A 17,595-nucleotide genomic window follows, 5' to 3' on the forward strand; every position below is an offset into this window, starting at 1 on the left:
AAAATCTTTTACCAATAAACAGTCTTTTATCTTAACATGTAAAACAAATGTGTTTATAAGTTCACATTGTGCTATCCTAATAAAAAGGCTATAGCTGATCTAAACAATTCAATTTCAGCTGAATCCTATGAAGTTTTTACTGTTCATATAAAACTGGTTGCACTTTACAGGCTTTACACATTTGCATGCATTAGCCAGTGCCCTGTGTGTTTGGATTTTCATCCCCCCAAATTCATGCTGTGCTTGGTTTTGCTAAACTTCCACTAAAATGTACCTCCTAGTCTTGCATCATAACCTAACAGCCTCCTTTAGCTGAGTAGAGCATCAAGGAAGCTGCATCCGCCCACATAAGACATATCTATATACACACTTTCACATCCGTTCCGGGCTGAAATGCATCCTTTGGACAGCATTTTTACATACCACATGGTTCCCAACAGCTTCCTGACAAGACTAAAAAGTTGCCAAAATCCTTTTTTTTTTTTTCTCTCACTAAACACGAAGAATTTCTCCTGAATTTAAATTATTGAAGATTATTTATTTATTTATTTTTAAAGTGCAATGGGAAAGAGTCTCTTGATTTTACTTAATCTCACCAGACCCATGCTAGCTGAAGAGCCAAAAGGCACTAGTGCAAGGTATACAGGACTGGCTGGTAATGAACATCCTTCAGCAATTCCACTCGAATTTCACTAGGGCACAAACCATCGCTGGAGCCAAAACACAAAGCAGCAAGCTGGCTGGACTGCTCGGCCCTAGCCAGCTCTATGCTAACTCATAGACCCACGCCTGCTGCTTTTATGCTCCTGTAAGTCATTTTTATATCTTCTCTTTAAGTCAAACTACTTATCTTTTTCTGTGTTTGAATAGAGTGCCAAGCCCAGTACCCAGCTGGTAACACTTCCCATTAAGGTAACATTAATACAGATTTTATGAATAATTAATATATGATTAACAGAAATGGCTCTTCCCCTAATAAATTATGGTAATTTGTGCTATAACACACTCTCAGGGCAGGCTGAAATAATCTTATATGCACCAATACAGATGTGCCTTAAAAAAAGCTTTCTTCCAACACAGCATTAATTATTTTAAGCTAATTTACACACATCTTTGCAGATGCTACCAGTAACTTATCTCACAGCGGCTTACTAGAAAAGCGTCTGCTCTGCAGTTATCAATAACATTATAAAACATTCATACACCTCTTCTGATCCCTAGGGTTCTCAAAGCTGCTTAGAAATCACACATATACAGTGTCTGAAAGAGACAGCATCCCAGAGCACGGGTGGGTGGAGGGGAGACTGATGATCCCAGGGAACAAAAAGTTTCAGGGCCCTTCAGTCCCACACACAGAGCGGATCTGGTTTCTGCAGCATGGCGCTGCACTCCACCAGCTGCTGGACTGTTGAGCTATGGAAATTATGTATATAAACACACATATATATGAAATATATATATATACACAAATCTGTTTAAATCATCATCTTAACTATATGTGTGACAGAAGTTATCTAGATTTACGTAGCCTTCAGTGCATAAAGGAACAGTTCCCCCAGGTAATTTTGTGGTGCATTATCTGCTTCCAGAGGACACACCACACTATTTCTATTCAGAGGGAAAGATGTTTGTAATTTCATTTTTAATTTTTTAATCGTTTTGTATATTATCTTTTCATTATCTTGTTTAACCACCTTATACATCATCTGAGCATTTTAACTTCGGAGCACACACGATTTTGAAAATAAAGACTCAACGTCTGGGTGGGGATTTAATTTTCCTGCTGTTCCCATCACCTCTATGTGTTCACATTGGATTTCACGTGCAATAGTTGACTTTGGAGTGTCCCCCTCATCTCTGCCGCAGGAAGCAGAGCCCTGGAGAGGACCCCCCTATCAGGGACCTCTCCCAGCAGCCAGACAAGCTTTCCCAACACCAGTCTTTGCAGCAAGCTGAGATGTAGGTGACCTGGCTTCTGCTGCACCTGCTGCCTTGCATAACATGTGTCTCTGTCTGTACTTACTCTGTTTTTTACTTGGCAGTTATAGGTCTAGCTCTGTTTCCTCCACTAAAACAAGACTAAGTGAAGAACACATACCAGTTATCCTTTGGTTTGACCAAGTTAAGATAGAAAGCAAAAATTACCACCACGGTTCATGGTTCAAGCTTCCTTTGCTTGTCTGAAAGAGTCTGAACTATTCAAGTTTTAAATCTCAACGCAAACGTTTTTGGTTTTCTGCTGTATCTGTTGCATAGGTAGGTTTGAAAGTGTTAGAAGTCCTTCAACCCTAACATAAGTAAACATCTTGTTCAGACCAATTTAAAGTTTATGCTTAGATCTACTGTAATCCATGGATTTAAGATGTGGTTAAAGTTAAGGCAACCTCTAAGAATGTATTGTTCTGCATGGGGATAGTCGTGTGAAAACACAAGTGCCTTTGCCACCTCATGCTCAGGTCTGGGGTGCATTTAGAAAGAATAACTTGACATTTGGACCATAGAATTAATTTCATTTTTTGTACACTTCCCTAGAATACAATGCTATAAACAAAACAAACAAACATCATATAAACTGTGCTCTAAGTAAGTGTCTTTTGATATGCACTTATCTTCTTTTTTCCCCTTAAGTGTTCTTGAATATACCCTCTGAAGCAGAAAAGGACTACCTCCAACCAAGCCCAGGAAGCTCTGATAACCTCAAAACAGCCATTTCTGGCCCAAAGCAGAAGTCAGCCTTAATTTCCATATTGTAAGACAACTAATCCTCCCTTCTCACCAGAAAGGCTCTGTGTTTTATTGCCTCCTCTGAAGAGACTGAAGTTCTAGCAAAGAGACAAACTCCTGTTGAAGGAAGTCAACATGATAAACCATTAAACAACAGAGCTATCACCAAGAGCAGTGCTGCGTATTAGTCTCTTGGATGAGGAAGATAAGAGACGAGTTTCTTGTTTCCTGAAGACCATTAAATAGCTACAGTAGGATGAGACAGAATTCAAAATCAGGTTACGGAAAGGAATAGAATTATTCCATACTTAAATTCTCCATTTTTCATTGCAGTCTCAGGATTTTCCTTTCTTAAAAGTGAAAAATAACGACATAGTGCAGCAACAAGAACACTAGAACAAATCTTCTAAATGGCTGTTGCTCCCATTGACAAAATCAAGGTTGTTACTACAGGATAGCAACAAATGACATATTATAAAGCATTTTTAGATAAGCAGAATTTTGTCAGAATAACGTTAAAGAACCAGCATCAACACAAAGATAGGTTGAATTAATTATCACTTAGAGAACATGAGTTTCAAAGCAAAACTTAAGGAGAATACTTTTTTTTTAGACTGAAGATTTGAATAGACAGCATTTCAGTGACTGTTGGATAAATCCTGTTGATCATAGGCCTCTATGTATTTACATTTTTATTGGTGTTGTGATTTACGTATTAGCACTCCTTCACTGGGTTGTTTGTTTTGCTTTTATAATTAACTTTAGGCGTGTGTGGCCATGCATGGACAGGTTATGTCATTTTTTTCTTCAGCAAGAAAGTGTTTATTCTCAGTCGTCACATGCAACCTATACAGGGACATTTTTATGCATCAGATGGTTACTATTGCTCCGGTACTACAGTCTAACTGGTTTATGACTAGTTTAAGCAGTTAATATGAACATTCAAAACTCCCTAGAGCTACAAGGGGAAATGTACTTTGAGCGCTCAGTACTGTTAGGTAGCATTTGTGACAACTGGGAATGTGGATGTTGAAAAGGTAACGAATGCAATGATCCAGAGAGCTTAGGCTCACAAGTGTAAAACCCTCCTCACTCACAACTATTAAAGGTGCAAGCAAATAACATGAAGGATCTAGCAGAGAGGACAATAAAACTTTGCTCAAATTGATTTCCCAGAGAAACTGACCCCAACAGATCATTTGTTTTCCTCCAGTTTAATAGCAGCTGTATATAAATCTCCTTATTGACTTTTTCTTATTCCTTGGTTATTGTTTTCATATGTGACTGGCTTACAGATGTATATACTGGAAGCAAATTCCCTGTCCTGTGGCAGAGAGAACTCAGTATTAACTTTGGGAAGCCATGTGTGTACAACTGCTGAAATATTTAGAGTCGCATTGTTTCTTGCTTAGGTCTCTAGATCACAAATTAAATTTTTAGGGAAAGCCTTGTAGAGCTCTGCAGGATTTCATTCTATAAATGTCTGTGGTCTGCTCACTTCCAGCTTTTGGTTGCAACCAGCTATCAGTATCAGACAGTAAAATATTCCCAGTTATGCTGAGAGATAGTGATCACGGACAAATCTGAGCCAGCAAAACTGACTGTATTACCCAAATTGCAACTTCTTCTGCACTGTTGAATAAGTGGAAGGCTTGCTCCTTTTTCTTTCTTTAGAAAACTGTTGATTTTATTATCTAATCATACTGCTGTCATCTGATACAACATATAAATTTTCTTGAATGCCCCTAGGAGGTAATGTGGAACCAGAACAGTAAATAAAGATCACAATCTCAGAATGAGAGCTGCAGTCTCTGACAGTAGGATCCACTGGGATCCAAACCCAAATCTGTAAGTCTTAGAGCACCAGTTCCAAACCACAAAACCGTCATACAGTGCCAAGCATAAAGACCAAGGTCTGAATGAATAAACCAATCTCTCGCTTAGAGGCAGTTTCTCTCAAAATCTGAAGTCACATCCACAAAGTGAGGACGTGTGGCAGCACTTACCCAGCTGCAAGCATCGTGTGCCCATGTTCAGCTGGATCCAGCACAGCCAGACACCCTGCACGTACATGCTACCTCCAAGCAACAAGAACCCAACACCTGGGTTTTTAAGTATTGCCTTTCTATCTTCAGGTTTACCCAACCATTCCACTCTAAAACAGCATTCAGCCTGTGCCAGAGACCAAAGTAACAGACTCATTGCAAATCAGTACAATGACACATCTCCGTGATATGATCACATTATGTTTGTATGAACTGCTGCACTTACCCTTGGACCCTTTACATCTCCAGCGTCTAGCCTGTGGATTAACATCTAGGTAGTTTATTACAGAAGACTGCTCACAGAAAGCAGCAGTTGCAGTATTTTAAGACTTGTTGGATTGCGCTACTACTATTTACTTTCCTCGCTGAGCACAGTTACACGCGCTGCCAGCCCCCACGCTGCTGTGCTACAGCAAGTAGGGATGGGGCTGGTCCCACAAGCATATTCCAAAAAGGCATGGCCAGAGTGGGGTCCCCAGGGGCTCCCAGGGCATGGGGCAGAAAGGGGAAACAGCTACACTTTAACAACATTTTGGAAACCTGCTAAACCCGCATCCTCCTCCTCCAGATGCAATTACCCACCTCTTGGCTGGGTGTGCAGACACAGTCCTTTGCTCTTTAATCTCCAGGGCACGCAGTTAAACCAGCAAGGTACGTTTGCATGTGCTCTTGCACCTTTTGCTCGAGCTGCAGCAGACTCAATATAGTTTTATGACTTGCGCTGTAAAATGTCATCTGATTCTGCAACATCGTTAGGCGACTGTCAGCCAGAATGCAGTGCACCTTTCCTGTCACCAGAGACGAGGATTTAGTGTACCTATCCATCCCAACAGCAAGAGGCCTGTGGCAGCATACAGGGCTGTTTCACCGGATTCAGGCTGGATCCGAGTAGCATGCAATCAAAGGTTCACCCTTTATGTGAGAGGGCTACCAAGACCTGGGCATTTACACAAGTCAAAATGAGGAAAACATGAGGAGAAAACTTTTAGGGTAAAATAGAAGCAGGTTAACTTTGAATGAAACAAAGCAGTGTGGGGCAGCTGTTTCTGCCAGAAAAGGGATACAATATTTTGGAGACTAACTGGTTTGTGATTATTTTAATGGATGATTTCCTGCATTGTGGCTGAAGCACTCCACTGCATCTGGAAGCTGGTGGACTCTAGCCTGTGGTTACAGACTCCAGAGCGGCTGCACGCATCGCACAGGTGCCACGAAGAAAAGAAAGCAGGGAACTGAAAAAGGGAGATCGCTCAGCTTCAGCAGGAATTGCACTAAAAGGCAGCTGCTTGATTTCCCTCTCAAGTGCAGAGAAAGGCAACCTTCTGGGCAGCAGCTGTCACTGGAAAAGTGATTGTCAAAGCTCATTTCTCACTCTTACAAATAAATTCTAAATTAAAAGCAAACTTCATTAAGTGGTGCACATTCATGTTCTCATCTCTCCCCCTTTTTATTAAGAGAGATAGCAAATGCCTTCCATAGAGCGAACCAAACGTTAGACTTACTCATATGTTTAACACGTGTGTAATAAATCATGGAAACGCCATGTCCATTTGGGAAGTATCAGACTGCACAAGGCACTCGCCTCAGAAACTGAAAATTATGGTGCCATGGCGCTCACAGCTGTTATTTCACAGAGGAGACAAATGCCGTATATGCTTTCACAAGGATTCGGCCCAAAGGTACTCAAATATAAATGTTATTCTTTCTGTTCTCTGTTTGAGATGGTGATGGTGGGAGCTTATCAATACTTCATATTTTTCACTGTATGTGTTTAAGAGCATATCGGTTTAAAATAAACAGTTTTGCTTTGCCTTTCCCACCCCATTGTTACGTTACTTTATAGGATGTTAGCATCTCAGGCTTCCTGGTGTGCAGTTTTCAGAAAGAACAATTTATTCCCCATGACTGTGATGTCAACTGTCAGATGCGGAGTAGGCTTTCCCCTTCCAAGGAAGTTATTACCTCAACCAAAGAAATGCCACTCACCATTTAAGAAGTTTATTTCAGAGCCATCTCTAGAAATACCAGTATCCAAAACCACAGAAGACAACAATTGTATTCAGATAAGTAATTTCTGCTATAAAATATTTTTCTCCTTTTAAGTAGCTACCATGAGCTCTTGAACAGATCTGTCAGTAAGTTCCAAAGAAATCTTTTCAACCTGGTGAGAAAACACTGAATGGGAAGAGTATTTCTCAAATCCCTGGCCCTGTCATTCCTTGATAGTTTCACAGTCAGCCGGAGACGAAATGATTTTGTAAAGGCTAACCAGAACATGAGAATCTGATGGAATAGACCTGAAAGGTGATCACATCTCCATTCACTTTCTTTTGGAGTTTGGGATGATTTTACTGTTATCTTTCTTTTTAACCAGTTTTTTTATATGTAACAGCATACTTTACTAGAAGGATATGTATTCTGCTAAAATTCTTTATTTTAAAATGCTTTTAAAAATAAATATCACATAAATAATTCCCATTGACAGGAATAGTCCCCAAACCTGAAGAAAAAGCTACCTTTTCTTTTCAGCTCTCACTGCCTGCAAATTGTCTAGATGGAGGAGCTTCAAGAAGCAAGGGGAGTTGACAGCTTTGCTTACAGTCAAGAGGGACAGAGATTATTTCTCTCTGTGATCACTCAGAATGCTAGCACAGGTAAAGCAGAGCCAGGAAACTAAGGAATTGTATTTAACTGAGGTCTAAGTATCCTGTTTATTCGCGTTTTTCTTTTCATTATTTTACCAAACCAAGATATTAAATGAGAACCCACATGTAGCCTCACATTAAAGACTGATAGAAGTGGTAGAGAAAAACATTATCCACCATTTCACCATGACTTCTGAAAAAGGTAAAGTGGGTTGCTAAAAGCACAAAAGGGGAAAACACTGCCTGAGCCCAAACTTCACCTTTGAACTTCCCCTAAGGTCACGAGCCTTTACACAAGGACCATGTTCGCACAGAAGAGACCAATGTATGTCAGAGACTTTGAATCCTCAGCATAGTTTCCTCCACATCCAGGGGAAAAGGGATCAAAGGCTTTGCAGGCAGAGCGTCTCTAGCTAATAACAGGCTATGCATGGAGTGACATTGTTAAAACACTTCCCTTTTATATCCCTAAAGGAGGAATTTTATTGAGTTAAAACGATCCTTGAATAGCCTCTGGGCTGAACTGTAAAACACATTTGAAAAGCGTAAAATCTTTATTTATGCCAGGAATGTTTGAAACTCAAAAGATAAATGTCATTCAAAAAACAAGCATGTCCTAGGTATTCAGTACGTAATGGGGCACAGCTGTAATAACAGTCAATGAACCAGAGACTCCCTACATCATGTCATTAGCTCACTTTTAATAAGTCTATCTTCTTATCCTTTTCATAAGGACCATAGGGAAAGAAAGAAATATATCATGCACCAAACATCTGTGGCTTTCTCAAATTGTCTCTCTTCAAAGATATATCTACTTAAGGGACCTGTCTTGGGATATAGATTGTAAAGTGCACACAACCCTTTCTAAATATGGATTTTATTTAACCAGGGAGCATCACACGTCATTTCTAAGTTGTGGAAGACTGTGCAGTCTAGTCTGACAGAAAGAAGGCTGAATGCAGAAATAGCGTCACAGTCCTCACAATCAGAGACCCATATTCAAATAAAGCTTGGTGCCCAACTTGGTGTTGAATTTATTCCCTTGAAGTAACAGATTTCAAGCAAGCAGAACTCCAGTTCTGAGGAGGTTTGAACAGCTTTCCCCGGGAGCCAAGTAAGTCTTTGCCTTCAACAGACCCGAAAACTTCTGATTTCTTCTTTATTTTAAATGTTTTTCCCCCAAGGTGAAGCTGAATAGATGGCTTGAAATTTTCTGTCTACAAATGACACACATAGATCAAGATATTACAAACCAGCTACACCTACCCTTTAAGACACTCCTCCCAGCAATCCTAATTTCTGTGCCTAGTGGCCAGTTTTGTTCTCAAAGCTTTTTTTTTTTTTTTTTGAATATTTGTTGATACTAGCCCCTCACAAGAGCTCCCTTACTGCCTCACCTGTTACCTTCTTCTTTAACTAGCTTATCCCTGCTGCATTTGAAAACTGCTACTTTTGGCAGCTAATACATTTAAGGAAGAGATAGAAAGAGGAATAAAACTAAATTTGATTAAATATATGTAACAGAATGGTCTGTATGTTTACATCTGAAGTAACTATCTGGTTGCTGTGGTTTTATCACATCGTTATTCATTAATCCAGAATGAATGAGAGAGAAAACTGGATTAGAGTCCTCTCCCAGAAGCGATACTGCCACACCGAGGTGCACAGGAGCAGCAACTATTGCAGCCATCTGTTTTCCTGCACCTTTTCATGCATGGTTTTAAGTGATTAAGCAAAAACAGACTAAAAAAATTGTTCTGCTTTTTTTTTTTTTGAATGAAATATGAAAGATAGAAGGAGGAGGTTTCTGATAATCAGTCCACTACTCTTTTTGGAAATCCTAAAATTATATGTGGGGTATCTTTTTATTATTATTCTTTATGCTGTAGATGTGCATAGATGCCTCAGCTTGGATTCAGGAATGGTTTAAGTTTCCTGTATGAAGAAACCTGTGCAGAGGAAGAAATAATCATTTCACAACTGCAAAACTTTACTGTGAAGAGACCAAAACCCAGGTTTAGGCTTTGTTAGTCACTTAATGGAGGAGCATAATCACTTAATCATAAACACAGGTAGAAGTTAGCCCACAAAATATGACGGCAGAGTCTGAGGAGGTCTCCTGTCAGGACACATCCCCTTTGCTCCTCTCCTGATGCTAGGATGCACAGCACACAAAGCTTGTTGGATTTGATTCAGTGGTGACACCAGCTTCTTGGCACTGAGCTCAGCTGCTATCGCCGGCTCGCAGCTGCACTGTGGAGACTTTGGAGGTTTACAAGGCCTTAACTCCTTAAGAACTAATCAAACATAAAACTACCTCTAAAGCTGTTACGCTGTGCTTTTAGTGATTAAAAGAAAACAATCTATTTTATTATCAAGCAGGCACATAGTAAAGACACAAGGTATTAAAAGCCAAATGTTTGGGCATCAGCACAGGTTTACTTGGAAAATACAAAAGCTGTAATTATTGACAATGAACTTGCTTGCTAATATTATTTTCCAAGAATCCTGGACTCTCTGAATCTTATTGGAAATAATTGAAGGAAAATACACTTAGAGAGTTTGGGTTTGGAGCCAGAATATTTAGCTTGACATGCAGAAGCTGCTGGATCCACAAAACCGCTGGTGCAGAAAAAAGGCCATAGGCAAAACCTCTTGTTCCCACCTACCCTCTACAGATTTTTGACTTCGTTCTCTTTTCTCTGTCCCTGTGGCCCCTATGATCTAAACTGGACAACAGGATTTGCTACCTACTTGGTGACCCAAAGCTATCTGAATACAGTACATGGAAAATAAAAATATAACTGCACACAATCTCTCTTGGGACAACACTTCAATTTTCCAGACCTTAAGCAGTTCTTGCAGCTAGGAAGCCCAAAGACATTCTCAAACATAAATTAACTCTCTCCTTAGTAAAACTGTACTAATGTAATGTAAACTTGTTTATAAACCAACTTGATTAGACCAGAGCAAATCCCACATTGGGGCACTCTTGCTGTAGAAGTTCCCAATTAATTTAACATTATAAAGTAGGAAAAAAATCCTTCTTGCACTAAGTGGGACTATGCAGAGGTTTGCAGCAGTTTTACTGGAATGCTCACATGGGATTTAAAACTGCTTTTCCCCATTATCAGGCATCCTAATATTCATGTGGGGAAAGCTAGTTAGTGGAAAGTAGGTCTCAATTTACTCCCTGCTGACTCTAAGGGGGGGAACCATAGCTGTTGAACAGAATACAACAATGATGTACAATACACTGAAGAGTAAGAACGGATACTGAGGGGTCTCTGATGAAAACGCTTAGGAGGGAGGCATTAACCCACAGGCAATTTATCTAAATCAAATCTCCTCCTTTAAAGCTATCTGTTCTTATAGAGGTGTTCTGCAGAGTAATCTAATCCTACTGCAGTTTCTCCTGTTCATATATGCATAAACTTTATGTACTATGACAAATGGTAAGAGATTTGAAGTTATATTTGCTAAATAGCAAAACAAATGATTCAGTAACACTCTCTTGAATTTCTTTGAAACAAGGATAGAGGTTGACAGCCCCTCCACACCCACAGGCCTTACTCTCTCCAAACTGAGTACATGTATGTGGAGTTTACTCCCCCCAATTTCATTGAGAAGGCCTAGTTCTATGAATGAAAAGTTGAAGGTGAAAAGACAAGGACAATTACTGATCAGTCCCTTCCAGCTGCTGCTATCCCCCTTTGCACACAATCACAGAAGGACTGAGGTGGGAAGGTGCCTTGCAGAAGCAGGGTCAGTTGGAGGAGGTTGCCCAGGTCCCCCATTAGTTGGGTTTTGAATACCTCGACAGATGGAGATGCCACCATCTCTTTGGACAACTGTTCCAGTGTTTAATCACACAGTAAAAATGTTTGTTGTCTATGCTTAAACAGAATTTCTCATATTTCAGTCTGTGCCCAATGGCTCATCCTGTCACTGGACACCACTAATAAGAGGAGCCTGGTTCCACCTTCTCTACACCCTCCCATTAGGAGTTTGTACACATGGATAAGATCCCCCTGGGCCTTCTCTCCTTCAAGATAAACAGTCCCAGCTGTCTCCACTTCTCCTCACATGGCAGAAGTTCCTGTCCCTTACATGTGTAAGGGACACATGTAAGGCCCGTCTCTGGGCTCGCTTTGCTCTGCCCACGTCTCTCTTTGTACCGCAGGTGGGCCAAGCTGGACACACCACACACGGCCTCACCAAGGCTGAGCAGAGGGGAAAGGTCACCTCCCTCGGCCTGCTGGCAATGCTCTTCCTATTACAGCTCCAGGTGCTGTTGGTTTTCATAGCTGCCAGGGCATGTAGCTGGCCCATGGTCAACTTGGCATCCATCAGAACCCCCAGGTCCTTTCCTGGAAAGCTGCTTTCCAGCCAGTTGGCCTCCAGCATCTCCTGGCATATGGGGTTATTCCTCTCCAGGTGCAGGAGGCAATCAGCTACAGAAATGGGGACGGCACTGGGACACAAGGGACAGAAAAGGCTTCCTAAGACCTACCTGACAGATCAGCATCTGCTAGTGATGCAGATTTCTGCAGGTTCTGCAAGTTCTCCTTGTCTCCTTTGGATTGCAGAGATCACTGCAGATTATATGTCTATTTAAAGTGCAGCTAAGTCAATTAAGTACTTGGTTAAAATATCAACATTTTGCTCAGCATTCCTGAGTCAATTCGCATGACACTATGTGATACCATAAAAACACTGACATGGCAGAAAAAAAACATTACTTTCCCGTGCAGTATCAGCAAAACATGTTCAGCACAGGTATTTCCCTGACCCACTGGCTGTGTTTTGCATTGGAAAACCTCCTCCTTCAGTGCTGTAAAATGATGATCTAGTAGCATGACTGTGCTCTCCCTACCAAATCTTAGCCTTTCTTGAGTCAGTTTCACACCCTGTATCCCTTTAAAACCTCTTTGGGCTCCAGTGGGAGTTTTGTGCTTGCTACAGCCCAAAGCCAGTAAATACAGCGCTGCCCTGACCTGGAATGAACAACTTTTGCCATTGGGTTCTTTATAACGCTCCAAGGAAGATTCCTCTTTCTGGTTTTACAGATACTAAAAACCAAACAAACAAAAAAGCACAAACTGTGACCAGAAAACCTAATGAACCTATATCTGTGCACAGGCACCTGATCACTCCAGCAGCAAGCCAGGCAGTGTGGCACAGCTGTCAGTCCCCCTGCATGGCACATTCACAATTAGCACACCACCTCGAGGGACACTGAATTCCAGACAACCTCCTGTAGCAGTCAGTGACCCTTTCTAAATGGGGTTGATTGGTATTATTAGGAGATAACATCTGTGTGGTGCAACATACTGATGTGAGGTGAGAGCCTCAGAGTGCTTCAATATAATTTGGAGGAGGCCTTATCAAGCAGCAACTGAAGGCATGTATTACAGTGCAATCAAAGAGGATGATCAACAAGCTAAATTAAATAGAAATGTGTGCCCTTTCTCTTATTTTAGCTCCAAGGACAGAAAGACTTGACAGGATTAGAAACATTGCAGTGTCATGTCTGTCTGTCTAGCCATATTTTGCAAGATACTTTTTCTTTTTTTCAGACGTGTCTGCTCATTCATTCACCTTCACTGGAAGGAAAGGAAAACAAGGTGTGGTAAAAATTATGACAGACAGAAAGAAGAAAAAAGCCCAATCCATTTCAAAAAATGATTTTGAATTTCCCTCAGTGCAGGCAACTAGATCTTGGTTTTACACCAGTTTTGTACTGTAAAATGTCTTAACTTTCTTGAATTTTCAATGCCAGCAGAATCAGAGGCTGGATGTTTCAAACGTCACCACCGACAACAAAGAACACCTTTTCTTTACTTCCAGATCAGGTTTGAAACTCTCTAGTAAAATCTTGCTATGGCTTTTAGCTACAGATTCTAGAGTTCAGAAACACTGCATAGGCATCAGAGATTTTTTCAGCAACATTTAAAGTGTGTATCTGCAAGCATATGCAAATTACAAATATGTGCATGCATGTGTGTATATGATGTGTTTACATTTAAAAATGGAGCTGCTGTGAAAGCTGACTGACTTGTTAACATATCAGCTGAATTTACTTTAACACACACTGGCAGATCTCCCAATTGCCACATTACAGAAAATTAGTATTATGTATATTCTGATCTATTAAGCTGGTGATGAATGCGTAGGAAGAAACACCCATTTGTACATTGAGAAGCATGGAGAGAAAGGTTTGTTCACTTTTCAGTGGGACTTTGCAATTCAGAGACTCAGCAAACATAATACAGCTGATATGTCTCTTGTACAGAGCTTGTCTGAAGATGTGCAATGTATGATTTTTACCTCCAAGAGAATTGCCATAAGCATCTCATTTTTGTCATTAGAAAATCTAAACCATTCTCCAGGTCTGCCTGTGGCTCTTGGAAACTCATACACTCAGATGACAGTGTTTTATGAGTGTGAAGATGTTCTGCAGAACAGTTTTCACTAAGTTGGGACGGACCCTGACAGCAGGTGAAAGAAGAACATGGATACTGAATCTCCAGCATTAAAACTGTAACTTCATCATGTCCATTGCAAGGGCACAGGGCTCTCAAATCATGGCTGGCAGAAGATAAAGAGCCTGGATTCAGGAGATCCCAGAGAAGAGTTATGGACCTTCTGTACTTCAATCCTCTCTGCAAAATTCACAGCCTGCTGACTAACACCTTTCCCTCCCTGGGCTTGCCATTGGCTCTGTCCCCAGGATCTGTCTGGCCATCCTGAGCTGCACCACCATGTGTGATACCCCATCCACACAACAACTCCCAAAGCAATATGCCCCTTCTCCTGTCTTGGGTCCAGCACAGCGTAGCTATTTAACCAAAGTTTTATCCAACTAGTAGGTACCTCTGTCCTTGAAAGAAAAGTACCTCTAAGCCAGACAGTACAAATTACAGTGCTGGAGTCATGACTGGCTTTCGGGTCTTCTGGTTTCTTCCAGATCCAGCTCAACAGTGCTTTAAATCTTTTTTTGAAATGCCCCCTCAGTTAAATGTTATATTACAATGCAGTCTAAGATGTTCAGACTTTCTCTCCCCCCTCCCAGTTGTTTATGTATAACATGAACCAAAAATATGCCTCAGGTGTGTCCCTTTTATGATCTAACCAGGAAGGGAATGCTAGAGAAATTGCGTTCTTTTAATCATGCTTAGAAAGATGACTTATATGGGTATTTAAGGTCTAATTTTAGCAACTTACATAACTTCTAGTGGAAATCTAACAAAGTAAATCAATCATCACGATCAAGAGACAGCACAATTAAACCTCTAATAACCTACATCACCTAAAAGTACTTAAAGCAAAAATGTGTACAAATAGAAAACAAACAACTTGCTTAACCAGTCCGTAGGTTGCATTAAACAAAATTGCTGTTGCCAGAAAGGCATTGACCCTGACAACCATGTCACAGGAGTCATGCATTCCAAAACAAAATCAAAATCTACCTTACATTGTAGTGCAAAGGCAGCCAGCTCTGGGCCCTAGGGAAGCGCATTGCAAAGCAGAAGACCTTTGCAGAGAAATACCTTTCACGGATCCTAGAGAGTTCGTTTAATGAAGTGTCCCCAGGTGATTTCTATCTGCTACAATGATGAACAGGCTGAAAGGCAATATCTCTGATACAGAAAACAGAAGCAGAGAGAGCAACTAAACAAAGGCTGCTCAAGGCACTGACACAAATATCCCCCAAAAACAACATTAGCAAATTATTTGGAATGGACATAAAATGCATGTTTCAGAGCTGAAGTCAATGTCTAGATGAGAAAGAGATCACGAGAAGACAGTTCAACTGGGTAGATTCGCCTCTATGTGCCTACCGCATAGTTAGACAGTTCTCCAGAGCATTTGGAAATTTACTGACTGCTGTCAGAAAACCGTCTGTTCTCATATCTTTATGCCTCCCACTAGAGCAGATCTGTGATCTCAGGAGAAGAGACATAGCCTCCCTGGCGAAAAACATTGCGATAACATAGCTTGCTGGGAGAACGTCTACTTAGAATGATGTTAACTTGGTTTGTGCTTTGAGGAAGACAGAAGTGTAGGTATTTTAGGGATGTGGTGTGGGATGGGAGGAGGTGGGAGCAGACTTATCTCATACACACATGCTTTTAGCACAAAGCTTCCTGATGGTGAACAGCGGGAGTAGGACTACTGAAATTTCAGCATTTAGTCTCTCTCTTTACTGGCAAACAGGGCTCCAGCCTTGGTATCTAAACAAATGCTAGAGAAGAGCCTAGATTCTCCACATCTTTCAGATAAATGAAACCTTGTCAAAGGAGAAGCAAATGGTAGAATAGCACAGCAGTGACAAAAGCTCTGATCCGACAGTCTGGGCAGACTGCTGTGCTCATGCAGGGCCTCAATGACTTTAATAAGCCTTCACAGAAGCAGAGCAGTCCCTTTGCATACTGTCAACCACGAGCCCAGGACCTAATTCAGTATGCAGCTCCACACCCCCATCATGTTGGCAGTAAGTCAGAATTGGTGAGACAACTTGCAAAGGAAAAAAAAAAAGCAACATTTTAAACCTAATTTAATGTTAGCTTTTGATGTGACTAATATCAAAGCATTTTTTCACTTCTATTTAATCAAAATTAATCACTAAGATTACTACAGTAATTTATGTTGGAGATTATTGAAATGAGTGTTTTATTAAAATCTGGTTTTATTAATAAAACACATTCTGGCTATGGGATCGTACAAGTCTGCTATTAGAGACTATTAACTGGGGACTGGGAGTTAATCATAACAGCCATGCTGCCAGGTCCTTTGACAGCAACACACACTGGGTTTGTTTCTGCTTTTACTTTTACTAGCATATTCAAGGCAATTAGTTACCCCAGCACAAGAGCAGAGTAACTCCTGTAAAGCAGGGAACAGAGACAAAGGTACATGTGTCTCAGTAGTTTTGAGCAAAGAAACGGTAATCAGAAGGAGACTCACCAGCCTGATTAGTCGTGATGCTGACAGCAGCAAATTGTCTGGAAAGTGTACTCAAGTCGGATACCCCATTGACTGCATCAATCTCAAAAGTGTAATTAGTATGTGCCAAAAGGTCCACTACTGTCACCGTGGTGTTGGTGAGGCCAGTCTGACCGGGTAAGAATCGCACGTTGTCACTACATGGCTCACACAGCTTGCTGCTTCCTCCACATTTTTTGCAAATGATGTTGAAAGTGACATCTTTCCGACCTCCCGTGTCAAGGGGCCAGCTCCAGTCCAGGATAACAGACGTCTCATTGATGTTAGAGATAACGTTTCTTGGAGCAGAGGGTGGTCCTACAAAAGGAAAGCAAAGGCATGTGTTTTTCTGTAGTGTGCGAAGATGGGGGTAACAAGGATGCAAAAATACAAAAGCAAGTAACATAAATAACCAAGCTCCTCTAGTCATTCCTGTAGAGACTCCTGTAATACTCCACTGGACTACAGGTCTAGACTCTCAAGGACCATGTTTTGGTATACACAATTAGTACTCTTAGAGAACAATTCAGGAATAAGGGCTGGTCTACTAGAGTTGTGCAGGACAGCTACTGGTAATTGCACTTGGATTTTGCTGAAGATATTGCGAACAGTTGAAAAATACTAGCTCTCCTTTTGGGGTGAGACAGAGAATAACGAGGAGAAAGTGAAAAGAAAAAGGCATAAATCCAGCCCAAGAATCTTTGGTAGACTGTCCAACACGTAAGAAAACATGGGAGGCAGTGGATGGTTGACTGCAATGGAACATGAGAGGAAGCAAGCAAGCTGCTCAGATACAGATGGAGGAGCAAGAACGACAGCCCCGAGCACAATGATGCTACTCACTGGTGCAAGCCATGGATGGAGGGTCTTTCTCAGAGCGAAAGTAATTCTTTTCACACCTGCAGTTCAGAGACGCGTCTTCATAGGTAGAGCTGTGAGGTGGGCACTTAGCACACTTCACATTGCCAGCAGAGGCTTTGTAGAACCCAGGTCGACAGGCTGCAAAATGATAAGAGTGGAGTTTTAAATTCCATGGATATCTCCATTTTAACAGGTGATCTAGTTATTATCCTGGAATCTATCCATATGTAGATCACATTCTGTGGGTGTTTATGGTCTAAAAAACATAGAGTTTTCTCATAATGAGAAAGCTGATAGAAATAAAACCTCTTAGTAGAATGAAGCTCTTCACA

General features: G+C 41.0%; 1 protein-coding gene across 4 annotated transcripts in view; it reads right to left on the reverse strand.

Moving 5' to 3' along the window:
• Positions 1-17,595, reverse strand: part of EPHA3 (EPH receptor A3) — a 218,160-nt gene that overhangs the window by 59,998 nt on the left and 140,567 nt on the right. For all 4 annotated transcript variants that reach the window (XM_048071647.2, XM_048071646.2, XM_048071648.2 and 1 more), the window contains 2 exons: positions 17,246-17,401; positions 16,385-16,720 (listed from right to left, as the gene is read on the reverse strand). In XM_048071647.2, the coding sequence (XP_047927604.2) occupies positions 16,385-16,720; positions 17,246-17,401 (492 nt within the window). The remainder of the gene's footprint in view (positions 1-16,384; positions 16,721-17,245; positions 17,402-17,595) is intronic.

Source organism: Anser cygnoides, chromosome 1 (assembly GCF_040182565.1).
Source record: "Anser cygnoides isolate HZ-2024a breed goose chromosome 1, Taihu_goose_T2T_genome, whole genome shotgun sequence".
Taxonomy (NCBI): Eukaryota; Metazoa; Chordata; class Aves; order Anseriformes; family Anatidae; genus Anser; species Anser cygnoides.